A 27959-nucleotide genomic window follows, 5' to 3' on the forward strand; every position below is an offset into this window, starting at 1 on the left:
GCAGCTCAGGAGTACTCTTTTTTTCAAGCGAAGAAGGATTGAGAAGGCTTGTACCCAGTAAATGTTTTGTTCTTTACATTAATGTACTTATTAATATTAAAGCTGTTTATTTGTCTATTTAAGGGAAAGGACAACCAACCTATGTGAAAATCAATAAATTGACCAACATATAAAGAAACACAAGACATTACAACAGCATTGTTGTGGAACCTGAGATGTACCAGTGTTAGTCTATACACTTGAGATAATTAGTAATACTAATTGTCAAATATAAGAAACCAAATTATGTATGTGATTACTTACCTGTCCAAACTGACATGGTTTTCGACTTGCCTATAGACTTAAACAGCATAAGCTTATTCCCGAAATTCAGTACTGGCATTTGGTTTTAGTGTTTCACCCCAAGATTTTCAGTGATCCCATCTGGCCACCCCTAATAAAGAATTCTGGTGATGCTGCTGTTTATAGCATTACCCACCTTGTAGATCCAGGATTCAACTCATTCCTTTGTAAAAAAAAACCAAAAACCTTTGAGCAAATCAGCGTAATCTTAGTCTGTTTCGTTGAATTTAAAGTAATGTCATGTACGGTACACCTATCACAAGAATAGTTTTTAAACTGGGTGTCAGTAAGCAGAGCCCTCTGTCTGACAAAACACTACAAGTCAGCTAAAATACCATCCTACATTACTACCTTGATAAGGGATTATTTGATTTTTTTTGTTGAACGCAGTAGAGTGTTTCAAAAACAAGAGGAGAGAAAGAAAACAGCTTGAGATATGCATTTCACTGCACTCTTTGCCTTACTCCACTGTAGGTACCCACCAGCGTCGTCTTTCCCATGATACACCGCTGTCCCTGAGATGCTCGACTAGCGGTCTACGGTCTGGCTGGGTGGATCGGGGAATCCCAGAGGCCTATGAGATCAAGGTCTATGAGATCGACAATGTGCAGAGGATGCAGAAAAGAGCAGGTGCTGGCAAACAGGTGCTGGGTTTATTTTGATTTTTAAGAGGTCAAAGGGCAATATGTTGCGGCATATGACCTTTATCAACCTCTATCGGCAACCAATGGTAATATTAACATTGGTTGAACATGTATGCACCCAACCTCCCTAAAGCCTATTTTATTATATTAGTATCAGGTTTGAAAAAGAGTCAGTCCAGACAGATATTAGCCCCCTGGATTAGCAATTGTAGCTGACATTAAGGGCTCTACTACGGGGGCACTTGCACGCTAAAAAAACTAGTTTATAAACTTAATAGATTAGCACATCCTAGATCTGGAGCATGAGATGTAGCTTGTAAAAATTAAGGTGTAAAGTTCCCAATAAGTTACACTTTTTATTTCAGTGTATCAAGTAGATTCATGAACATTTCAGACTTTCAGCTGCTCAACTAATTTTAAGGTTGTAGCTAGCTGCAGATTCTGGACATTGGGTAGCCCCATGCTTTAGCTATTATAGCTAACTGTATTGAAATTGAAAGGAGCAAATTACAGGCTAAATACAAGAGCTTTTGTGCAAACTTCAGTGAAAAATGAGGTATAAATGATAGTAAGATACACCTTTTGTGTCAGTGTGCTGATCAGCATTTCAGATTTTGTGCTGCTCGTCTCACCTTCAGGTTGTAGGCTATAGGTTGAGAACATAAATTAGGCTAGGCCCACCACAAAAAAACTTTTACTCATCAATCCATTAATTTATGTACTGGCAATTTGAAAGTTAAACCTATATTGATTTACCAAGGAATTCAAATGAGATTCAGTGAGCGCAATTAACAATTAACATTTCTGCCACGATAGTGAATTAACCCATCCACATTGCTCATTTCATGTTTAAAACGTCTTAACATGTTGATGAGATGGAGCAACGGAGCAGGTAATTAAAACTGGTTAAAATAGCCTACTGAGTATACAGCTGTTTCACTTGAAAATTAGTGTTTCTCTCAAGATGTTCAGCTCATTGCGGAGGGGTTGCTAGCCCAGCTTCTGCTTTTGTTGGCTTACCTTTTTTCTCTGATAACTGAAGATTCAGACTTTCAGAGGGTCCGAGTATCTGCAGTGGTCTCCTCCTCTCTAAAACACACAAACCATGTGATTTAAACCAGTAAAAACACTTAATAAAGCAGTTTTATTTTAAAAATGAGTGTTTTTCCAATGCTGTTTGGCAGAGCAGCGGCTAAAGCCGAGCTGCCGCAAAGGTTTACTCAGCTTGTTTCTCTTATCCTGATGTTTGATGTCTTAAGTTCTTCATCCAATAAAAAACATATTGAAAAACTACCAAGATCCCATTTGTATTGTTAAAATATGACTTAAAATTGGATAAAAAGTCAATTTATGACAGACAACCACAACCCTGACACTTGCACAAAGGAAATACTACACAAAAAAAAAAGAATAATTTGACTTACACTCTTGATTAACTTGGCGAGCTTCATTAAACAGACTTCAGATGAGATTTCATGGTTTAAACACTGATGGAAACATTTGTGATAAAGTAAGTACACAGCTGCAAAATAGATAACATTGGTCTGGTTCTAGGCTTTTTAATGAGGAAAGGTACACATTATATCTTTATGTATTAAACAATAAGATAATATAGCTTTAAAAATCTTACGGCTACCAGGTTTATATGTGAGATATAAGTAGATGCAGCGTGTTGCTGAAATGCTCAGTGAACTGATCTTGATTCTACCTTGCATTCAGAGTTGAAATGTGCTTGAAAACAAAATGTGGTGCTTGTGCTGACGCAATGTCCCCATGACGAGAGGTCTGGTCTCATGAGACTATATTCCCCGCCTTCACTCGTCTTAGGGACGGCAACTTTGATGCAATTTTAATGACCACATGGGGGAAATTGGGTCAATGCTGCAGCAAAGAACAAAGAAGGACATGGGACGTAAAACAAACAGATGTTAAAAGAAATAGCAGATTTATTATTTTCTTGAATTGTTTTTTTCATGGGGCATCATTGGAGGGAAAATTTTAGTAAAATATAACAAGTTGTAAATGTATAGTAAAGGTGGTGTACTGCTGCAGCACTCCATGCCTCAAATTTTTTTGTCTCCCATTAAAATGTGCATGTACTGACCTTTGAAAATGCCCCTTATGTGTAATAAGATTAGTATAATATAATAATTCTATTTAGAAGCCTACAGACCTGTCTTGTCTCAATCCCAAGAGGTGTCGTCCCTGCCCTAACATGGTGTTTATGAGTGTGTGGGGAGGTGCTGTTGTTCATCCAACCACCAAAATACAATCTGTGTGTATGTGTGTGTGTGTGTGTGTGTGTGTGTGTGTGTGTGTGTGTGTGAGAGAGAGAGAGCGAGAGAGCGAGGGGTGGAGGATTCAACCAGACGCTGTGTTGCAGCCAAAACACCGCATGTTGTTAATTTTAATGAGAGCAGTAGCAGCGGAAGTATTAAAAATACAAGCTTTTCGTAAATGATTACAAGCTCTAAAATAACATAAATGAAAGTAGTGAAATTTGTGTGCATGTGTGTTTGTGTTTTCAGGGGCCTGCATGCTTCAGTGCCAAGCTAAAGTTTTTGGAGCACCGTCAGCAGAGGATCTCAGAGGTGCGAGCCAAATACAGCCACCTGAGGAGAGAGCTAGAGAAGGCCAAACACAACCTCATGCTGGAGCCTACCAAGTGGAACCAAGAGTGTCAGTCAAATTATTCTTTATTAGAGTAAACAAGCATGCACAAAAAATATTTTTATGCTTTTTGAAAATCTCAATAAATTATTATAGAAATGTTTAACCATTTTCTTTATACATTCTAAAGATAGTAAGTGGAGAATGTCACAAAAGCTTAGCTCAGAAATAGAATGTAAAAAAAATCTCTATGTATTAATTAGGTACAACAAATGGTTATTATAAATGATTTTTTAAAAATCAATTATTGATTAAATAATTATGGTATTTGCCAATGGCAACATCTTCAAATAGCTTATTTTGTACGACCCACAGACCAAAATCCAAAGATAGTAAATTCCTCTTCAGTAAATGGGGTGTTTAATAAATCATTCTGCCATTACTCTGGCGGTATCTGCAATACCTATTACCATCACTATTATCTTTACCAGCAATTGTAATTTTCCATTCAACGTCATCACAATATTGTCTACATATAAAAACAGTAATTATTACAGTAATAACTGTTACCTCCTCCTCCTCCAGTCGACCTCTGGCAGACCTTCGAGGTGGACTCCCTGGAGCATCTGGAGGCCCTCGAAGTGGTGACAGCCCGGCTGGAGAACAGGCTCAGCCTCTGCAAGGCAAATGTCATGATGGTCACCTGCTTCGACGCCGGCACAAGGAGACGACATAAGAAGCGACGCCGAAAAGCTCCAGAGCATAGAGCCTTGAAGGGAATCAGAGTTGAGTTATAGTGAGAAATGGTTAAAGCACCTATCAGACTCTTTATCTGTCGCACCTGGCTACCTATCACTGTGTTTTGGTTGATCAATTTAAAATGTGCCACACACTTTAACTAAACGCACACGTTATCTTCTCAACCACCACATTACCTCCAGTCCCTTTAAATTAAGGTGCTAAAGACTGGAGTCTTTTACTGTAACATCTCACCTGTCTTTGCATGGAGGTAGGGGTCAATAAAGCCTGTTGTGGGGCTTCGGTCCTGCAGCTGGCAGGAGTTTTTCAGACACATTTAAAGGGCTCATTCCCAATGCAATTTGTGAACATTCTTTCAGACACATTTTGGAATCTCAAAAAAAAAATAAAAATAACATCACCTTCTATAGCTGCTTTTAAACTTGTTGAAAACGCACCGTCCCAACTGACCCCGTTCTCCCCTACTTTTTTCTGCTATCTGTCATTAATCACACTACAGACATTAAAATTCTCTATTTGTCATTTAAGTAACCTAAAAAACGACTTCTTCAAGCTTTGCTTTTGTTTTTTTCACCATTGTACAGTATATGTATAGCAACCAGCTCAGTGCAGCATCTAATGCTGACAAGACATTTCAGTTGAGCTAAAGGTGCAAATATTATAACTTTTCCTCTCCTGGCAAGGAATCTGCTGAGTATTCACACCATAACACTTTAGCTTTAAGGTGATAAAGGTGCAGAGACACCGCATCATTGATGTTGGATAGAACTACTATAGGAAACTTTTGTGCAGGGGTACTTATTGAGTTTTTTTTTTTTTTTTAAACTAATGGTCTTATTTCACTCTTTTGAAGTTGTCTAATTCGTCCTGGAAGATTTAATGCATACCTTGATGTCTTCCTAACAGGCACTTTTTGGTCACATATAAATGTTGGAGCACTTTGCATTATCTAGAAAAGATTTCACCACACTAGTGTGATTTTTATATATTGTTTAGTAATATGTTGTAGTGACCACTGATTTGGTGATCAAATTAAGTAGCAAAACTTAAAAGATTTCATTTTTATTTTTTATCTTTGATTTAGAGAAGGTTTGGCCATTGCAGTCATTTACATTTAGAGTGTTCAAAAAGAAATATGCCATTTTGTATATAGATTTTGGTGCTGAATACATCTATGAAAATACATTTGTTTATTTTAAACATTTTGACACAAATGTAAAAATGTGTCCAGTATTTTGAAGGAAATTATTTAGCAGGAAGCAAAGCAGTTTCTTTGCGAGCTGTGGAAACAGTGACTGAAAAAATAAGTGAAGGACAAAGTTTCAAGAGGTTGTTCAGATTTTTGGAAGTGGGGTTGTATGTGCCACTTTTCCACAGTCAGTGTATTACATACAGTAGATGGCGGCTGGCACATCCCCAGTTTATAGAATCAGGCTGGAGACCGCCATGGAGGCTAAGCAATGCACTGCTGTGGATGGGGTCCAGCAACAAAACATATTTTAAGCCCAAATCTATATCTTTCTGTATCTAATCTATATCAGTTTAAGTGTGCACTATATTTAGAACATTTTCATCAATGTACTTTGCTGTCAGACAGCAAATTTCTAACGCGAAAATGAAGCTGTTACATTGCTTTCTTTGCAGCCAGACTTCACTGAGAAAAGCAGGGATTTAACATCACTAAGCACAGGAGCTGCTGGTACCGACGCCTCAATCATTTTTTTTTTTGTTATTGTGTGACTCTGGTGCTTAAAAGGGTAAAATGTGATTCACCAAAATCACCCAATAACACAAACTAACTGATTAAAACAGTGGTAGACCAGCAGCTCTTGTGTTCAGTGTGCTAAAATGAGTGTTTTTCTTAATGGAGTGAGGTGACCTTGAGGACAACATAGATGGGCCATTAAAGGCTTCCCTATTACAGCAGGCTCTCTGACAAAAAGGTAAAGCTGTGAAAATATTCTCAATATCATGTTCACTTAAAATAATATAGATTTTTTTGTCAGTTGTGACTAATTTTAGGTGGCTAAAATACATTTTTTTGCTGACCCCTCCACAGCAGTACACTGTTCCATATCACACTCCAGCCTGGTTCTCCAAACTGGGGGCAAACTGACTTTGGATGAGCACCCTATACAACCCCACTTCAAAAAAACCCAGACGCTCCCTTAAGTTCTTTGAAGTTGCTGCCAACAGAAACACCATTGTGAATGTTTTAGTGTCTTCAGGGGTTGAGTGGCTGGCGATCAATAAGCTAGCTGCTAGAACACATTAGGAAATGATTGGCGGCAGAATAAAAATGTGGATTCTACTCTCGGTGTAATGGAGGAGTAATTACATTAAAGGAATCACGTCATCGTGTCTGAAGAGCCTCGTGAAGTCACTGAGCCAACAAGAGAGGCTGGACTGATGCAAAGCAATCGATGGAGGATGTTAGGTTTTCTACCTAGATCAATATGTATAAACGTAGAGGAAGGACACACACACACACACACACACACACACACACACACACTGGACGTCTGTGTTGTGAAAGTTATTACTCAGCATGTTGTATGTCACTGTTAATAAATGACCAGAGCTCTCAGTTATTTTGTGTTTGTGCAAAATGATTAAAATCATTATGCAGCTCCTGCTCATGCTTCTGTCATGTTTTCTTTCATTATGTTTTGTTGTTGCATTTATTTGCAAAGAGAGAAAGATAATGAAAATGTTCCTGTTACGTTGTGATGCAATGTAACATCAACAAAAGGATGACTTTTCATGCCGTCCACAGCAAGTGAAAAGGTAATGAGAGCAAGCAAGAGTTGAGCCCTAAAGCAGCCCAATTATAAAGAGACACACACGCACGCACACACACACACACACACACACACACACACACACACACACTTCCTTCCCTGACTTTTCCCTTCCTCTCTTTCTGCTCCACTTCCTCATTGTTTAGCCTCATTTCAAGTTCCAGAAACCTCAACGCAGAAGTGAAAACTGCAGTCATGATCTTCATGATCTGTGTGTGTGTATGTGTGTGTGTGTGTGTGTTTGTGCAGCCTACTGTTATAGATGCTTCTTCTGAATAAACCCGCAGAAAGTCCATGGGTCATTTAAACCTGAATAATGCATGTGATTATATTTGAAGTGTGTGACGAGCTTTTCACTTTAATTGCGAGTATTTTCTTGCCACAAGGCTTACCTTGGAAATCATATCAGATCATATTTTGTGATTGGCTGCTAATATCTAAAGAGGCTCAGATGTAAGACCTCATTAGTCCCACATTACCTGATGTCCCACTTTACCTGACTTATCTCTTTCCTATTCTGTTTACGTAACAGTAACAATACAGCACCAAGACGATGCACGTTTCTACTATTTTCCTTGTAATCCGGTGCACGGTTTATCAGCTTAACACTCCCATCATATGACCGCTTCATCTGCTGTTACATAACCGCTGATTCACAACCAACAGCCAGTGCGACACATCTGCCACAAGATGGCAGGCTCCGCCACATGCTGTAATAAATAAATAAACATGCCTTAGAAGAAATGCATGGTTTGCAGCGAGGGGAAGCTGAAAAATCCCCGGATTGGACCGTAAACAAGAAGCATGAGAGAGTCCCGGAGACGGACAGATGACAGAGGGAGGTCTGTGAGGATCCAGCTGTGGACGGAGGAGGACAAACACCGCGACGCTGTTTCAGACGGCAAACTGTGAAACAACATCCAGCGGTGAGTGCATCCCTGCAGCCCAGCTCCCGTGCTCCGTGTGATCGTGTCACGTTAACTGACAGGACATATAGTCGCCTGTAGAAGCTTTGAATATAATTCAGCTTTGCCAGGAGGACCTACGATAACCACAGGGCAATTTTAAAATGGATGTCGCAGCAGAAATATAAGGTTAACAGGAGGAAAATACGCGGTGAACTCGATAGCTTATCTCAGACACATCAACATGCTAATGGTGTTTTGTATTTTCAGCTCAACATCTTTCCACCGTTAATGTTCGTGTGATTAGCAGCTTATGATAGACAGAAACAACCAAAAAATGTGTATATTTAACGTTCTGTTGAGCGCGAGTATACGTAGTGCACGAGAGCGTCAGCTGCACGCGCCCCTGATGCACATGTTCACTTTACCTAGCGCAGGCACGTGCACACGCACGCACGCACAATCAGCCACCCACTTGTGCGACATTAAACAAAAAAAAAACAAAAACAGAACAGACAGGGGATGAAGTGAAAGCCCCAGAGTGTTAACACTGGAAACAAAATCTGTCTGTGTCTTTTAAAGTTGTAATTTAGTGTTCACAGTACAAGGATGTGCTAGACTGGGTGTGATACCTGTTAATGATGGGCTGACTGTAGTTGACAAGCTGGACTCTGAGCTGCACGTGGTTGATGTTACAGTAAGATAGCATAAGCCCCTGTTGTTAGGAAGTATTCACATAGGCCTGTATAATGATCACATTGTTCTGCTTTGCAGTACAATAAGCCTACGCTGTGAGGCAGTGGCGTGTTTAGACTTTTTTTTATTGGGGTGGCCCAAGTGGGGCACCAACTTAAACAGGGGTGGCATGTTTACCTTTTCTGCTCTTCTGCTTTTTATTTACATCATTAATTCTGTTCTCATCTGTCTGTCTCTTCTTAATTATATTTTTATTATAGCCTATACATATATTTAAAACCTCAGGAAGAGCGGTAGAGGATGATGAGGGATCCCTCTTCCAGGATGGACAGACAAGCAATAGATGTCGTAAATGACAGTTGAAATACAATGCAAGTATCTCCAATACCCATACCTACTTTAATTACAAACATTGCAGTGTCTTATATTCCTGTTTATAGTTTTGTTCAACAGATGAATAAATCTAACAATCAAATCACAAGAGTGACACCACACTGTAAAATTAAGCTTCCATACTTAAATAAAGAAGTTATACCGCCAAAAGTAAATTGTACAATAGCAAGAATAAAGTACCAACTAAATGAAAATAAATAAGCCTGTGTGAGCAACATTTTTAACAGTTATATCAGTTTATTTTTATGTAAAATTAATCAGGCTAGACACTATTGGAGGAGAGCTCTGCGAATAATTCAGCTCACACTAAAAACCTCTTAAACATCTGGATCAGATAAAAGATGAGCAAACATTGGCATGTACTGGGTTAGTGGCTAAACACAGGGACTGATTTGTAACATCTGTGGATAATTTGACGACACGCTATGGAGAAATTTCAGCTGGTTGAAGTCTCCAATCATCACCACTAGAGGCCACTAAATCCCCCTAAATATGCTTCGCACACAGGAGACGTTTCAGTTCTGCAGCCGCACGGCTAGATGCCATTACTTTCTACACACTAGATCTTTAAGTTGATCCATTATTGTTCAGTCTTTATGCTAAGCTAAGCTAAGACAAGCCTATCTGCATGTCTGAGCTATCCCTTCTCTGCAAGTCTCTGCATGTTTCCTGTCTTAAAGGAATTGAGACCACTGGAAAATGGTCAGCACTAATTTTAAATTTATGTAACTTGTAAATAGTATGAGAAAATACCAACCACCGAAAGAATCCACATGATTCCAAGGTACTGAATTAGGTAAAAGGTAAAGGGCATGAAACAGAAATGGGTTTAAATAGCATTTAGCAATTCACAGGAGAAACCTCGAAATGTAAATGCAAACCCAGTTCTGTCATAAGTGTTTTGGTTAAATTTACAAAGATTTTCATATTTAGCCTCACTTGCATATGAATCTTATACCACATCCTATGAGTCACTGTCCGCTCCCAGTGTTTGTACTTTGTGTCACATTCCATGTTGCAGGATTCACATCGTTCACATGACTGCTAACATGCTGTGTGAACACATGGCATCACACAGCTTTCATGCCCTCAGATCACTCAGGCTGAAAATGTAGGTTTCACGAGGCAGAAATATACTTATCCACAGCATGTCGGCCATTGTCTATCCAACATCTACCAAAGAGGTTTTGGAGAGGAGCTTGTGTGTAAGACTGAAAACCATCTCTGAAGCTATAATGCAGACTTAACTGAATACTTCACTATTTTTATATCAGCCACTCACACCATGTTATGTTATACGCGTGAAGAAAACTGTTTTTCCTCACATGCCTCCACGTTGAACGAAGAATCCAAAAAACGGAGAAAACTTCACGAATTAATGTCCCATAAAACACATTAAACAACAGCAAAGCTGTATCAAAACATCTGTATGCAAAGTCTCACTCAAGTCATGCAGAATAATCCAAGTCTTCTATAGCCATACATATATGGATATATGGACAAATGCTCAGTACTTGCCAAACAGACAGCCCTTTACAACAAGGAAATAAAAGAAAAGGGATACTTTTCTGTGCTCCATACCACTGCCTCAGTCAGTTTGTTTCTTTTTGTTATTGTTTGATTTAGGTGTTTCAAAAGTAGTTCGGATTCGCCTACAGTTTTTGTTGTAAAGTGCTGTCTATTTGAGAAGTTCTGAGTGTTTCACTGGATAAATGAGACTTGGATTATCGTGCACGAGTAATGTGAGAGTTTGTAAACAGATGTTTTGATATTGTGCTTACCCCTATGGCTCCAACAACACATTTCCCAGTTTTTGGGACCCCCCCCCATACAACCCCACTTCCAAAAACCCCCATTTCGGGGGTTGAAATATTTCTTTAAGTAAAATATACATATAAACATAAGGACTTGACACCATGATGTCAGGTATCTCTATAATAATTACAGTGATAGTGACTGGTTATAGGTTAGAGCAACTGCCCTGCAAAAGAGCATTGATCTTGCTAATGTCAACCTTTTGTCGTCGGCCACATTAATTGCCCTCTTTGGGATCAATAAAGTTGTCTGAATCTGAATGTAAATCCTTGTCAGCTGCCTTTAGGGAAGAAACTAAATACCTTGTCAGGCATTGTCAGTCTGAATGAAAACACCAGCTCAAGACCTGTTAATGAACTCTTTCACCATCATATAGCCTACCTATCTATTTTATACAATTTATAGTATAAGACAAGGTTAAAAGTTTACTTTTTGCATCATTAGGTGCTGGATTTTTTGAGATATGAAAATGGGAGGTTTCTGCAACATGCAGAGAAAACTACCTACTTACAAAACTAATGACAGTCCCATCATCCTCGGCTGCATTGTTTTGTTAGAAAATGTTAGCATGTGAAGGTGCTAAACTGAAATGGTGAACACGGTAAACATTAAACACGCTGAACATTAGCATTTCAGGATTGTCACTGTGAGCGTGTCAGCATGCTGATGTTAGCATGTAGCTCAAAGCACTGCTTTGTACAGTGCAGCCTCGCAGAGCTGCTAACTTTTCTGTAGACTCTTTGTCTTGTCGGCTACAAGGCGGCATCTGTCAGAAGGGAAAATATATGTAATTAACATAAATGAGTGAATAAAATAAATGAATACATTTTAGTTGCAACATAACCCCCTCCTCGGTTGAAAAACGTGATAGTATGTTGTAGGAAATGCTGGAAAAATGTTGACTCACTGCTGGTTGATAGTGTCGCTGTCTGTCTGCACTTTAACATACTCATTACAGATTACTCTACTCCAAAGACTACTATGAAGTTATTTTCAACCCGGGAGTTATTTGGGATGGAGCACTCTGCCATGCCTCAATGAGCAGTCATGGTTTAGACACAAAGACGACCCTTTCAGTCAGTGACATAACTGCCATTTCACCGGAAATGCTGCTCCTCTTTGCCTTCAGTCTCTCTTCTTCCCCTTTTTTTACATGTCCTCTCCTTCTCAGGAGAATGCACGAAGGATCCATAATGTTATCTTTTTAATTTATACCTTTTTTCGACAGCTTGCTGGGGACAATGCAAGGAGGCTACACTGAATTGTGCATTTAAGAGAGAAGAGGAAAAAGCACAATACACCATACAGAGGACTGCAGAAAGTCTGCAAAGTCTGAGGGCATCATCCTCCGCTGCACAGCCTTCATCGACTAAAGTGGACATTTCAAATCTCCCTTTTCTTGACCACCCAGGAGAGGCGATGGAGGATTAAATCACATGCTCCGTCACGAGTGATAACAAACTGAACCTGCCGAAAACCTCATTCTCCAGCGCTCACCCTTAAATGCTTTCTGGGAGCTCAATGCAAAAGCACAAACGTCAGAATAAAAGTCAGAAACAATTAATGATTCACCAGTGAGGGGCTTGAAACAAAAGACCCAGCCACGGCCAACTGGAGGGTCTCAGACAAGCTTTTGGGAAACGCCAACTTTGAGGACACGACTGCAGCAGTGACGGAGGTGATGGGTAACAAGAACGCCATCCCGCCGAAAGATGCGGACACTGGGGCAACGCAGAAGGCAGAAGGGGTGTGCAACGACAGTGTCACAGGTAAAAATAATTCCTCTCCATCTTGTTTTATCCAATATATGACTGCTGTGTGATTTTATATGTTTGCACACCACTGGAATTGTTGCTTTTCCTGCAGTATCACCTAATGTGGATGCTAATAATACTTCAACCTCTGAAATCTCAGATAAGTGGCTTGATTTCTATCAAAAAACATGGGCAATGAGCAACGAAAGAAGAAATGACCCCAAAAAATTGCAAAAAATAAAAAAAAAGTACAAAAGTAAGAAAATTACCTAAAAGTTAATAGGAAAAAAAGACAAAAAAAAATATATATAAAATAACAACAACAACAACAACAACAAGGAAATGATCTGGAAAAAAGTGCGTAAATATTCCAATAATTTTGTAACATAATTTAAAATATGTTATTATGATAATTAGAAATATAGTTTTCTCCAGCTTTTTTCTTTATTCCCAGACATTTTTCCCTAGCTTCAAAGGTGTAAATATTGTGAAAGGCATCTGAAAGCAGCAGCACAAAAAAAATGCATGTCGCTTCAGGTTTCAAAAGGTTCATATGTACAGCTCATTGCAGCTCATTGACTAAAATGCCTCTCAGAGAGAGTTTATTATCTTTAAACACACCAGACTGGCAGCAGACAGACACATTAGAACGATACCGCACATTATTCTGCAGACAACTGCTGATTGAAAGCTTTTCAGAACGACTCAAAGCTCATCATCCATCTGCAGACCACAAACTGCTGCGGTGTGACCAGAGCGAACAGAGCTTAAGTTGATCAGGATGATGTAAGGAAGCCGCGGCAAATACTCTTGGATGTTTGCAATGTTCTACAGCGCTGGAGCTGATACACTATGTTACATAAGAGTTGCACGATACCGCTGCAGTTAATAGTGACTAATTGTCACGGTAAGGCTGCAGGCGGGGGGGCTGACAGGCTGTCACCAGTAGCAGTCTGCTGAAGTGACAGCGTTTTGTCAGGTAGCATCAGCATCTAACTATGTCCTCAGGGGTTGCCATGACACACTCACACACACACACACACACACAAGGTAAATACAAGCACATTGACATACTCTTTGCCAGTGTTTTCTGTCTTAATGCTAAGCTAAGCCAACTGGCTGTTGATGGCAGCTTCCTGTTTAGACAGTGGTGTCAATCTTTTAACTCTTAGCTATTTAGGCTGACTGAAAGTGCTTGTTTTTGCCACCGACAGGGTCAGATTGTTATTCTAAGTGTCTGACAACATTATGGAAATGATCCCTACAAAGGTAGAGCTTTTGTTGAGCACTACGATCTTTTTTTTTTTTTTAACCAGAAACCGCCCCGAAATTGTTATCTTCAAACCCACGAGGCTCTATTAAGATAAACATTATAATAGTAAACTATTTTAAGATCAAAAAACGAACTTGATGCAAAGTCAGCTGAGGCAAAATTAAACTCACAAAAAAGCTGTTTTGGTTATTTTTTACAATTAAAAACCTTTTTTTGGTTGAAATTCACCCAGGTAGATATGAAGTCTGATGGGTTTGGCAATTGTGATGTCGGGTCTGTTTGTGCATAAACACAAAGGAACTTGCAACAAAATGTGTATCTCTAGGGATCCTTTCTGTAGTGTTGTCAGATGCTTAGAATTAAAACCTGAGTCTGTCGGTGGCAAAAACAAGCACTTTTAGGGGGCGTTTACACCAAAACGCGTCGCGCCAGATGCAACCGTTCCTACAATGCTTCGGAAGTGCAAAAGTGACATTGAGGAGCGAAGGGACTCCACACCTTGAGCGTAAAAGGTAAAAATATTTTATCTTTGATGTGCACCCAAAAACTGTCAGAAAATTGCGTTGCACAGCAGCTAGAGACTATTCTTGAAGTTCGGTGTGATCAGCTCCTTGGTGGACATACTTTTATGGTGCTCAGTTGTCTGCTGTGATTATAATACAGCCAGTTTCACGGCTGCTGGCTGCAGAGCTCCTGCTCAGTACTAGACCATTTAAAAAAAAGAAACAACCTGTTATTCGAAACAGTCAAGTAGTCACTAAAACATAGGAAGATAATTAGAAACATTTCCCTTTAAGTTATCATTTCTGTCATTGATTATGTAAGAAATCCGGAGCAGAAACACCACAGCAAAGATACTGTGATCAGAATTCAGACATCAAGGCTGCACCATAACCACTCAAGCATTTGTTTGTGTTGTTTGTTTCTAGGAAGCATCTCCAGAGATGAACTGTCGGGCCCCAGCCCTGAGCTGCTGGCCTCCCTGCAGTCCCTCCGAGAAAACAGTGACTACACACTGCTGCCACACTCCCTGCACCAGGTGTGTGTGTAATGTTCAAGAGAAACTGGGAGGCTGTTCTTCTCCCATATCCAGAGGGAATGTGTGTCTTTATTTAGTCACGCAGAGTGCCTTTGTGTGGGGATGTGTATGCATATACATGTCACATCTACTGTGTGTGTGTGTGTCTGTGTGTGTGCGTGCGTGCGTGCGTGCGTGCGTGCGTGTGTGTATGTGTGTGTGTATGGCTGGTCCTCTGTGTGACCTGATTCCAAAGACTCTGAAATCCAAGTCTATTATTTTCCCTCCTGCCGCCTCCACTCCCCCAGATCTCAATTATGGGGTTCAAACAGGCATGCTAGTTAGAAGTGTGATAAATATAGTTTGATTCGGTCTTGGCGCAGTTGAAAAGGATCACGGCAAAAGCCAGAGGTTTCATGTTGCTCGTGCAACATTTTGTATTCCACTGTCTCCCAACAACAACAATATGATTAATTTGTCTCAGAGAAGCTTGTAGTTTGCCTCACTGCCAACTCCATTAATCACCAAAACCAAGGCTGTTTTTCCTCAAATACTAACAAAGGAAAGGAGAGGCGATACAGTGCAATCAGGCTCATTATTCATATGGCAATGATGTGTTACTGTAAAAGTCATGCACGATCAGTTATTATTTCATTATAAAAACACTTCAGATCAGAGGAATTTGGTTTCAGCTGCATTACACTCAACAGATATCTACCTTCAGCATGTGGACCCACTTTTAGTAGAAACATGATCTGTGTCTCTCATACTCTATCACACATGAAGGTCCATATTTGGTCATATCTGCGAGCACCTGCTTTAGTGCGGTACTAAATATTTCCTGATCTAAAGTTCATTTGTTAAAGATACCCAAAAGAATACATATACATGCTTCTGCGGAGCGATTCGGTTAGTGGGTGTAGTTCGGCAGAAAGAAAATAGTTCCTACATGAAACTGCTCACAACAAGGTCTGTGGATTACCTGAGTAACCGGGTCATGATTTCTGGAAAGAGACATTGCTGTAGAGTTTTTTTCAAATATATTTTTTGGTGCTTTTAGCACCACAAGCAGGTGCTTTCTAGTTCCATTATATTTGAGAGAAGTCAGACGCCTCTACTTCCGATATCGCCCACATTCTGCAACTCATACCAAAACAACCTAGACTGATAAAAAGCACTACGGGTAAAAGACAAAGTATGTGTTTTTGATTTTGGGATGAACTGTCCTGTTAAGAAAACTAAACGAGGCTGATTATTTGATTGATTGATGGAAAATGAATCGCAGTGATTTTGACAACAGAATAATATTTTTTTTTTCACCAAAAAATAGCGCGGTTTTGGGTTCTCAAATGCTTGTCACATGATTTTACATTAAATATGAAGAGGTTAGAGACTAATCAGATAAATCTGAATAAGTTGTGTTTCGCTCTTGGATATCATATCGGGCCTTTTTAACAATTTTGCCATATTAAAGCTGTAATCATTTGGGCTAGAAAATCTAGAAAATAGTCAGCAGATTGATAATAATAATAATCATTACTTGCACCTCTAACAATTATGACCTATGACCTCTCCACACAACATCTCATTTCCCACAATGCCTCAGCTACAGTGGGGTTTTGTTACTCTCTGCATTAAGTACAGACCTCACATTAAGGTATTACACTTTTTAAGAAAACATTTTAAGGTTGTAAGATGTATCTTAAAGCAGTGGATCAGTGAGAGGCCTCCCTCAGTCAAACAGTGGCTTCATGAGACCTATAGTATCTTACCATTGGAAAGACTAACTGCACATGTAAAGGGCGATGATGAACTGTTTGAGAGATCCTGGTCAGCCTTCCTAAGGTATTTGCCTCCATCCTTACGTGACATCATTAAAAAGGGGAGATTTACACTGGATTGGAAGACTCTTTCTATCTCTTAGATCCTAGATTGTTTCTGTGACTTATCTGGTGTAAAGTGTCTATGCCTTATCCGTGGGACAGGATGTATTTATCTATTTATTTATTTATTTATTTATTTATTTATCTTTCTTCTACCTGAGGAGGCTGGGAATTTAGGAAACAGGTCTTAAAGGGAGTGTGGATTCGGCTGGATGAGTTACTTGACAGCCCATGTAAAAACTTGGAAGTGGGTGGTGGTGTTTTGTTTTGTTTTCCAAACAGGCATTTTATTTTCTTTATCATTTTTTATTACTTTATTTGTCATTACTAAGAATGCTGAGAATGTAAATGGCACTATGTTGTTAAATCTCATTTATGTTGAAAAGTCAATAAAAATATGTTTAAAAAAAAAAAAAAGAAAACATTTTAAGGTATCTTTGAGACACTCTTTTTATCCGACTTTTTTACCTTATTTATTACATTTTAAATGATCTTCTAATGACTTTTTGAACTTAAAGAATCAGTCATTAATAACTGAAACATATACGGTAACATATCAGTTAAATTGTGTCCGAGACAGTCACAGACTCGGTGTTGGATCTTAGCTGCTGCTGCTTTGTTAGCTCGTGCAAACTGTGCAGACGTTGAACTGACCGTTCGGAGTGCAGCTCTGGAGACGGCAGCAACAGAAAGTTGTTAATCCGGCAAGAACCCGGGATGGGTTAAACTCAAAGGCTGCTATGGTTATCTGCATACACTGCTGCTAAAAAGATGTTGGCGGTCCGGTGGCAACCACCACACAATCTTTCCATTCAACAGTGGATTTATTCTTTAATTGAGATTTTGTCTGTGGAGCTCTCTGTTGCTCGGATGAATGGTGCAGGACATGTTATGCTTGAGGCTATAGAGAAGGCACTCACAATGTGATATAAATTTATACTCATTCTTCTTTGTTAAATCTGTTAATTTATTTATTTTAGAGTGCACATGTAAGAAACTGTATATGTATAATGGAAGTTGGAGAAAGATTCATGGGGAAGGGGTAGGTTAACTTTGGAGGAGCTTTGAAAAGATGCATGTGTATGTTATTTATATATTTATTTTGTCTCTTTGTATCTGTTGTTGTTTCTGTCATAGTAGTAAGTCTGTATAATATTTATTTAGATATTCAATTTGTCAAGGGAATGTAAAACAGGTATTTCATTGGTACTATTGATATTTATATCTGTCATATTGACAGTGCTCATTGCTTGATTTATACCTGCAAGTTGTTTTGAAAATAAACTAAACAATTGGTCTAAAAAAAAAAAAGAACCCGGGATGATTCGGGATCAGACCCTTGACGCAGAAAAGATATTGCTTGACTGGAAAAGTTTCGGCACTACTTGGCACTTGCTTATTTTGGTTGATACTGTGAAAGTGTAACTTATACTCAGCTATAGTCGATAGTAGTCAGAGATATAAAAACCTGGCGTAATACTCAAAACTGAAAACAATATGAGCTATCTACATTGTAAATATCTGAGGAGGTGAAACTTCCATATATTCATATCATATATCGGACTAGTTGTGCAGAGTAAGGTATGAAGTGAACGGGGGAATAAAGCCCACAGACACACGTTAATCCGAACCATAATTGGTTTCATGTGACTTTTTGTCTCACAGGGTGTCTCCATGTCTCTGCCTCTTGGTATGACTCCGTCATGTGATCATCATCTTTGAGGGAATTTGGAGAATTGAGAAAAAAAATAAGTCTATATTTGGTTGAACACCCTAATTAGCATTTGAGGACATCATTTTCAGTGCACGGCAGAGTGGTTTAGGGTCACATGACTTGTTTCACATAAATGGTGTACAGTTAGTATTCTGTGCTAGTATGTGTGGACGTGTTGTACCTCCTGTTAAATCAGTTATCTTTCTTTTTTCAGATTGCAGAAGCCTACTCGCTCAAAGAGGACTGTATCCTTCTAAGTGCACAGTGACCTCACGTGTTTCTGTTTTTATGCCTTGTGACATTTTGCCAGTCACTAATATTTTTCAGTCGTAACTGAGCCAGAAAATAAGAGCGTATAATCAACTCTATGGAGTCCATTAGAGGCCTGTGTTGGTCTGATGAAGGCAAAAGCATCACCCTAAAGGAACAAAAGTTTGTGTATCTTTTTTCCCCTGCTTTTTTGGCAGTCAGTCAGTCACTTCATTGCCTGTCTCATTTTTGTTTTCTATCTGTTCATTTGACTCTCAGTAACTGGGTGTTCCCCTTACTTTGGCTGAAAGCCCTAAAGGCTTGCAGGAGTAGTTTCCTCTGGCTCTGTTTGTGCTGTTGTTCTGGCAACAGCCGTGCGCCTGTCTTGCTGCGTAGAGTACAGTGTGTGTTTATGAGAGAGGAGAGGGAGGAAGAGAGGCGGGGAGAAAATGAGGATCCGCGCTGGAATCGGTCATGGCTTTTGTTGTTACTGCATTTAAGTACTTTTAGAACAACCTGTTTTGGTTTCTTGTTTTCTGTGTTCCTTTAGTCTGTCTTTTTATTTGTTATGCATAATCATAACATGGATACCTTCACATTTTGTCTGGACCTAAGATTTATCCTTAGTCATTAGTTCAAGGTCCACACACAAGATAAATAACCACATATTCAGTTTTATTTCACAAAATGTAAACAACACGCTGCCTTAGAACTCATGTTTCATACTGAAAAAATAACCTGAAACTGGACCTCAGTATAAAAACTCTGCAGCTCAATTTCTCTGCACTTCAAGATAAACTTTTTTTTTTTTTTTTTTACAAACATGACACATTCACAAGTCACTTGCGGTCCATTCAGAATGGATTCGCGACCCAATTTGTGACTGCGACCCACCAGCTGGGAACCACTGCATTAAGGGACTTTTCGCTATCAACTTTTCACAATGGAAATACCAAAAAAAAACCTCTAAAAAACTGAACTGAACTACCAAACTTAACTGAACTGAACTAACAAAAACTGAATGCGTGTTTTAATTCATTAATATGCTGTACAAGTTCTCAGTCTTTTGCTGCTTTGCCCCCCTTTTTTTTGGGAATAAGGTCTTGTGTGTGTTAACCCATCCCAGTCCATCCTCTCTAAAACACCACTAACTACATTCACATTTAAACTGGGAAGGCCTAATAGGCCATTTCCTCTTTCTCTGTTCTTGATGCTATCTGGCAAGTGGACATGTCCCTGTTTTTTTCCTCTTGACATTTTTGATGTGCATTTGCCCTCACTGACATAAAATGAGTGAGCAGGCTGATGTGTTTCACTCTTTTAACTTAACTTTTCATTATGAGGATCGTTCTAGTTGTTGATAATCTCAGTTATTGATTCATTTTCCCAAATTAAGTCACAGACCAAATTTTTGCCATTATATGCTTGATGGCGGATAAAAGTTTACAAAAACAACAGACTTTATGGAATAAAACCAAAACTGCAAAAAACAGAAATGAGAGCTGTAGTTACTCAGAAATGTTAAAACTGAAGTTGGTGTCTTTTACTAATAATGCTACCAGACCAGTGGGCTATCCAGTTCCTCCAGCTAGAGAAGCTCTATCATGAACGTCTGCTCTCCAACATCGCCGCCCTGCAGGAGAACTGGGGTACTGCATGCATGTCTTCCTTTTTATATCATCTCTGATAAAATAAATACATATAAATATGAAATATTAAAAAAAACATGAGTATGTGCATTTGTTTTGTGTGTGTACTCCACATGTGTTCCCAGAGAGCCAGCTGAGAGAGAAGAAGTACGCTGAGAGCTGTTTGCCCGCTGAGACAGACGGCATCAGTCAGAAACACATCGAGACCCTGAGCCAGATCTGCAGGACACACCTCAGGTATGCTACAACACTTCAACATTTATCAGTTGAAATCAGGTGGTTATCTCTGGGGCCTGAACAGTGAAACCAGTGCAAAGGTGCCTTAAATATCCAACACATTGATAATGTAAGAAGACACACTGAGGATACAGACACACATGGGAATCATTTGGGAAAATCAATATTTCTGACAGGGCTTAAAAGATTTCCGCAGGATGGGCATTTCCATGAGACGCAGACAAATACCACAGGTCTGCATGCCATGTCCCTCCAATCCTGTCCTGGTATGTTATTGCAGCCCACAGTCATTTGACGTAGGTGGATTTGATTTTGGAGAGCATAAGCCAACTCCTGCTGGAAAGGCTCTGAGAATATTTTAGCTTTTTAATATGTTAAGTGAGACTATTAACCTCGTCTCATTTTGCTCTTTTTGTCTCTCTCTCTTTCTCCTGTTGTCCGTCTGGTCTTCCTCTGTCTTGGCTTTCCTTTATCTCAGACCATGCATCAGTGTGGAACAGGTATGTGAAGCCCTTCTTTCGTTATTTATTTTAGCTCAATTTCAAAATGTTCAGACATGAGAAATGATTGTTTTGTGTTTTTGATTTCACAGAAGAAGCTGAATGCAACATTGAAAGACATTCAGAGCAAGAACGAGACACTGCAACCTTGTCACGATAAAGGTAAACGTGTTTCTGTGTAAATGGCTCACAAGTTGGGTTTCCATTAATGCTCAAATTGCTCAAATTGAAATTGCGAATGTAAAATACGCCTAATTGAATCATGCCAGTTTAAAAAAAACTCCCATTTATTGCAAAAAATCCTTTGAACTCCCATGAGGTGGTATTTGAAGCGATTCAAAAAACCCATATTTTGCAAAACTGCAACAGAAACACATTTTTTCTCATTTTTATAGGTCACATGATGCTATGGCTATGTGCTTGTTAGTAGGTACTGGCTCCCTCGGGCATGATGCAGCAGGGGCTACAAGAGGTGTAATCACATCGCATAACTCATACGTGGCTGCTCCCACGTATAAGGGGCTTGCCTTTCCATTATCGCTCACATAACACGCCTACGTTGCCTTTGAATAGAAAGAATTTCTTCAGTGTTTACTTATGTTTAAATGTAAAAACCTTGACCTGACTAGCTACCTAGAAGTCTGCAAAAGGAGAATGTACAGACTGGTGAGTTGATGTCCACATCCAGATGAATTACTTGCAGCATAATGCATTCACTGTCCAACGGTGACCATAAAAAGCATCAGCGACAAATGAATTTAACACAAATTTAGCTGAGCTGCAGGAGAGATGACTGGAAATCCTCTGAACAGAGTGGAGTTAGCACCATTACCCTCTACTCCACTCATGGACACAGAACCTCCATATCAATACACTATTAAATTCACAGACGGTAAGGATTACGTAATAATCCATAATCAATGATCAATGTCTTGTGTTCTCCCACATCAGCCAACAGTCCTGAAACAACACACCAGGATGAAGAACAAAGCATGAACTCCGAGTCTGGGCTTTCCTCACAGGAGAGAGGTGAAGAGGAGAGAGAGGAAGAAGAGGAGACGTATGAGGAAGGACAGGAGGTAGAGGAGGAGGAACCATGTGAGGAGACGCCAGAGGAGGAGGTGAAGGTGGAGTGGCCGACGGGAGTCCCTCAGGCTTCAGACAAGGACCTGGCCAAGCTGTCTCACACAGAGGGGGTAGGAATACACTTTGTTGGCCTGTTGTTTTTGGCGATTTTAATTATGTGTCCGTGCCCGAGATAGCAGAGGCCGGAGGTGTGATGTTTTCAGGTTGTCCGTCCATCTGTCCGTTTGTGCGTTGTCTGTTGTCTGTTTTTTCGTTGTCCGTCATTCGTTGAAGAACACCTTCAGGGAATTTCTTCAAATTTAGCACAAACGTTCACTTGGACTCATTGATGAGCTGATTAGAGTTGGTGTTCAGAGGCCAAAGGTCAAGGTCATGATGACCTTGCGTTTGTCTCATTTTCCTGAACGCAATATCTGAAGATGGACAGGCGGTAGTTTCCTCAAATTTGACACAAACATCCACTTGGACTGAAGAATGGATTGATCAGAATCTGGTGGTCAAAGGTCAAAGGTGAAGGTCACGGTGACCTCATAAAACATGTTTTCAAACATGTTTCTCAAGCACTGATATGCTAAAATTTCAGACAAATGTTTAAAAGGATATAATGATGAAGTTCTGACATTCTGTATCCAAGAGGTCAGCTGTGACATCATAATGTTCTGCAAAAACACTTTTCTGGCCATAACTCAACGTCACAGGTCAAGAACAGAAGGAGAGACGTATAGAGACAGAGAGACAGATAACGAATTGTTGACTCTAATCTTGAAACGGTGCTGATTTCCAGATCTTGTGTGTGTGAAGCAAATACTTTTACACCGATATTGATATAAAATGTAAGTGCAGACTTACTGGTGCATGGAGGCATACAACCACGCTGCAGTATTTGTAGTTTTTCCAGAGGAGGTGATTTAATAACCGGCATTTTAGAATATGACATGAATGTATAAAAGAGAGTTGTTGTTATGAATACAGAAGGGTTGTGAATATCTTTTGGCAGCCCTGTGGCCCTTTCTTGATCTTTCTCATCTCCCCTTCCTGCCTTCTTTCCTTTCTCCTTACCATGCGTGTGTCATCTCCCGCATGCATCTTTCTTTCCTTCCTTCCTCTCTCTTATCTCTCCTTTTTTATTGCCCATTACACTTTTCCCCTCTGCATAGTCTGTATTTGTTCCATTCTCCAACCTGCAGCTCTTTGTCTTTGCTGGGACACTCCCATGAATGATCTCTGTGGTCTCATGCTGAGGTCATCACCAACTTCTCCATGTCCAAAAGCCTCCACCCATGTTCACTGGTGTGGCCTGACACTTGGGATGTTTACCAAATGTGCTAGATTACTGCGCCGGGGCCCGAGCCAAGACTTCATGTTCTGGCTCAAACGCTGAGCGGAGGGGAGGGCTGGTTCTTCCTAGAGGTGGAGATGAAATCAGAGCTATTCCAAACAAGCAGTACAGGCTGAAGGCCTCGCATCGATGGGCTCAGGTTCATGGCTGTTATATAATCCAGTGGAGGATCAGATGGGTGGGGCATGGGCGGTACTTGTTTTGCAGTGAGACACATTTCATTTGGGTTTTAGGCTTTGTTCTTTTACCAAGAAAGTTTCAATTTTTCCAGTTGATATTGTTGTTGATGATGTGGTATGACAAACTTCTCTTGAATTTAGAGGGCTAACTTATATCCCCTTAAAATTTAGCAGCGTTGGTCGATCTGTTCGTTATGAGCTGCCGTCAGATATAAAAGAGTCATTATTTCATTAACCCTTTAAAAACTGAGCAAATTGGTTTGATTTCTTTCATAAACATGGGGAAAAGGCAATGATCAGCTTGGTACAAAATGTCCTACAAATTGCAAGAAATTAGTGAAAGGTGAGGAAGAAAATCACATGAAAGAAAATTAGTTTCAAAAAGGAGGAAGGCTTATTAGAAAATTAGCAAAAATCAGGGAAAATTGTCCAAAAAACATATATATAATTCATATCATTATAGATTTAAAATTGTATTACAGAAAAAAAAGCAGATTTTTTTTTTTTTTTTAATTTCTGCACTTTTTTCCAGGTCATTCTCCCGTGTGATATTTCATTATTCAATCCGAGTTCTAGGTTTGTAGTGTTGTCGACATGCTACTGACCCACTGAGTAATTGACCTGTAAATGATGGCAGCAGATGAGGCTGACAGCTTGAGAATTGCATGCAGTCAGCATGTGAATGTGCGGTGTGTTTCCATGTGTGTTTAGCGATTAGGATTAGGGAGTTACTCTTGTTACTGACCTCTGTTGACTGTACAGTGTAACTGCAGTTTAAAAATATCTCAGACATTCTTAATGCAATGCATCATAATGAGCACGGTGTCAGTAATATGTCTGTAGCTGTGGTCTGTCTAAATATTGAGTTTGTCACATCGTGATGAAACACAGAGAGGAATTTGTTTGTGCTTCTGTGTAGTTGCACCTGTGCTTCTGCAGCTCTGTGTTTACTTGCCTCAGCCAAGCTTCTGTGGCTCACGCCCAGGCCGGTCGTCTGTTGACTCATACAGAACATGATGGAGCCTGTTCACCCCTTCAGACTTTGAGATAGACTTTTAGTGCAAGTCAAATCTCGCAGTTAAACCAAATATTTATATTATATTTTATATTTAATGTATAAGCCTATTCTGTTCCTATCCCAACTATACATTTGCAATGCATTTGCATCTCCCAACCCCTTGTACCAGAGGACTTTGATTTTGACAGAATTAAAAGGAGGAAAGATAAAGTGACGCAGAAAAAGCATAAATTGGCATAACGATTCACCAGAATGCAGGATATTAAGTCTTTGACTTTGGAAATTTTCTGGCAGAGGACTAAAACCCCCCCTTGTTTTATCTGCACCCCCATGCTGTAATTAAATTGTCGCTGACAGACTTTAAGCTTGCAAAGTATTTTGTAGGTATAGTAACCATTTTTTTTTACTGGCTAACGTCAATTTATGTACTTTAGTACATTTTTCTTTCATGCTCATATTGAAATGTAATATATGCACATATATTGAATTAGCATATATGAAAAATGCATGAATTAAAAACTTAAATGTAGAAAATATATATGAACTCTATGAGAAATTTGAACAATTTCATAATACATATTGACATATATGCTGAGCCTACTCAAGTATGTTTATCGAGGTATAACAAATTAATTGCAATATGTCACATATACAGTATAATTATTTATACATTTAATATATATGTATTTTTAAAATCACAAATCACACACACATGTATATACATTTTGTTAATAAAAATATGATTAGCACGTTATATTTGGGAATCCAGAGACATCGTGCTGTATATGAATGTAATGCTGTATACACAAAATATTTTTGCAGTTATGAAGGAAATAATTCACAAAAAAAGGACACTTATCGTACATTTAACATGTATTCACTTCTTTATGTTGTATATATGATTACATATACATTTACAGTGTTGCAGTGCTAAATATATATTACACACGGCATGCCTTGAGCCTTAAATGAGTGTGTGTAGCCAGAAATTAAACCTCCGATATGTACTATTTTTATCGAATCATTTATCATTGACCTATAAAAATCTCCTGTGTAAGCTGTTTCATGTTAACACATATAAGAGATGCTTCTATTGTACTGCATATATGTATTCATCCCAAATCCCATCAATATATGTTGATACTATGTATGTAGACGTATAGATAGACATGCAGATTATATTAAAATGTAAAAGAAAACCATATACGTGCATACAGATTTTTTTTGTATGTATATATTCATAAACTTGCATATATAGATTAAATATATGTTGCTAACATGTATGTTAGCAACATATAACATTGCATGAAAATCCATCATATATATTCTTTGGAAATTACTTCACATTTACAAATGTTACTGTGGGTGTTTCAGATATGTTGTAAACTTGTATCCTCATATATCCAGAGGATGTAGCCTGTATGTGATAATTATATATTGACTTATAGGAAACATATATTGCAGTCTGGGTGGCTGTTGCCTATAGGAAGATCTGCCACTACTGCAGGTTCTGAGTAAAGTTAGCCCAAAAACTTCCTTAAAACAAGAGGAAAACATTAGTGGTCATTTCTCTTGTTTCTGTGTCTCCTTCAGAGTTCCTCCCCAGATGGTCTGGTCTCCATCCTGAAGAGGAGGAGAGCGTCTCTGGATGGACTGCCTCCCCCGAGCGACATTGTTACCAAACAGAACTCCAAACGCAAAGTGCGCTTCAGTGAACCAGAGGACGGCATTGAGCAAGGTACAGTAAGACACTGGGGCGTCGTAATTGGGGGGAAAGGTGGGACTGATTACCCAAGGCCCCAATGGGAGGGGGGAGCTCAAAAAGCTTGGAATGAAAAGTTTGTCTCTGTTTGCAGTTTTTTTTTAAATTATTTCTAAGAAATGACTTCCACAAATAAATAAAAAAATATTTGAATAAATCAGTGGAAAGACTGAACTTTGTATTTTAAAAAAGGTGGCTTTCTGAGGCCCCTCTCCCCCAGGACCCAGTATTTGGTGCTGTGCCCATGGTTGAACTCATCAGTGAAGCTCGAGGACCGATGTCCAATTCCCACATTACATTTGTCCATTTCTTACTTGTAGAAGAGGTGGGCGGAGATTCCTGTCTGATCCTGCTGCTGCTGTGCCTGGTTACCGTGGTGATCAGCATAGGCGGGACGGCCCTGTACTGCACTCTGGTGGACACTTACTCCAACATTTGCACCGACTTCACTCACAATGTCGACTTCTACGTCATGACCGTGCGGAGGTTCTTTGAGGGGCTCGCACACTGGCTGCCCCTGCGGACTTAGACACGCTGTTTCAGACATCTGTACTGTGACGGACTGTAAAATAGAGGGTGAGGTTCCTCCAGTCTACAGTTTGGAGTCATTGTGACAGGCATGACATCTACGTGTGTTAATCTGATGCAGCCACCCGGAGCGTTTAAAGCTTTGATTTCCTCTCCAGTGACTGGACTTGTGTCAGAGCAGAGGAGCTCGGGTCCTAATGAATCTGAGCTATCAGCCTAAAATGTATCTCTAACTAACGGGTGCTTAAGGCACACTAAACAGTGACAACTGTTAAAAGCGTGCATGTTGTTGGATCAGAGTTCAAAAACTCCCGTTTACTACTGTCTTGTGTGGATATTTCCTTCGAAGCTGAACCTTACAGACACGAGGGCTCACAACTCTCAACAATATTTATATTTTAACAGAAGGAGTAGACTATCTGTGTACAGTTGTTTCCTTGTGCTGTGTGTACATTTGTCTTTTTTCCACTCTTGTTCTATCTGTTATATTTTGACTCATGCAGAGAAGCTGTCTTTAGAATTAAGGATTGTATATGTGTGTGTGAGTGTCTGTGTTGTTTTCTGAATTTCTGATTGGACAAAAGATGACTTTTAAATTCATGTTACCATTATCTTTTCCTCCGTTGACTGATATGTTAAGTTAATACAAATGCTTTACACCTTTATCATGCACATCATTCAGCACAATGACAAATTTATTATTTTGAAAAACCCTGAATCCAGATGCAGATGAGCCTTGATGATACTTTCACAGAAAAAGATAATTTTATGACTGTGTGTTTACCTCAATACAAGTGGTTACTCT

At 39.4% G+C, this 27959-nt stretch overlaps 2 protein-coding genes and 1 long non-coding RNA gene across 3 annotated transcripts in view; all 3 read left to right on the top strand.

Moving 5' to 3' along the window:
- The window catches only part of kif26bb (kinesin family member 26Bb), a 28039-nt gene extending 23646 nt beyond the window's left edge, over nucleotides 1-4393 (top strand). Inside the window, exons 13-15 of the mRNA XM_042503970.1 lie at nucleotides 817-986; nucleotides 3515-3665; nucleotides 4182-4393. Coding sequence (XP_042359904.1) covers nucleotides 817-986; nucleotides 3515-3665; nucleotides 4182-4393 — 533 coding nt within the window. The remainder of the gene's footprint in view (nucleotides 1-816; nucleotides 987-3514; nucleotides 3666-4181) is intronic.
- A 3507-nt stretch (nucleotides 4394-7900) lies between these two features.
- Nucleotides 7901-15025, top strand: LOC121955976. The gene is made up of 3 exons (XR_006106647.1): nucleotides 7901-8082; nucleotides 12194-12734; nucleotides 14922-15025. It is a non-coding gene; the product is annotated as an uncharacterized LOC121955976 (long non-coding RNA).
- A 2878-nt stretch (nucleotides 15026-17903) lies between these two features.
- Nucleotides 17904-27950, top strand: cnstb (consortin, connexin sorting protein b). The gene is made up of 10 exons (XM_042503971.1): nucleotides 17904-17935; nucleotides 18559-18583; nucleotides 18822-18852; nucleotides 20419-20505; nucleotides 20631-20742; nucleotides 21221-21242; nucleotides 21335-21404; nucleotides 22194-22438; nucleotides 26458-26602; nucleotides 26947-27950. Exons 1-10 carry the CDS (start codon nucleotides 17904-17906, stop codon nucleotides 27153-27155), a joined length of 978 nt encoding a protein of 325 aa, XP_042359905.1. The 3' UTR covers nucleotides 27156-27950.
- The last annotated feature ends 9 nt before the right edge of the window (nucleotides 27951-27959 follow it).

This window comes from Plectropomus leopardus, chromosome 16, assembly GCF_008729295.1.
Source record: "Plectropomus leopardus isolate mb chromosome 16, YSFRI_Pleo_2.0, whole genome shotgun sequence".
Taxonomy (NCBI): Eukaryota; Metazoa; Chordata; class Actinopteri; order Perciformes; family Serranidae; genus Plectropomus; species Plectropomus leopardus.

Bases quoted from the DNA above. Each gene is read 5' to 3' on its own strand.
- cnstb (XM_042503971.1), top strand. From the start codon at position 17,904: ATGGAAGTTGGAGAAAGATTCATGGGGAAGGG. The intron at 20,743-21,220 runs GTATGCTACAAC...CCTTTATCTCAG, and splicing joins ATCTGCAGGACACACCTCAG to ACCATGCATCAGTGTGGAAC. The intron at 22,439-26,457 runs GTAGGAATACAC...TGTCTCCTTCAG, and splicing joins AGCTGTCTCACACAGAGGGG to AGTTCCTCCCCAGATGGTCT.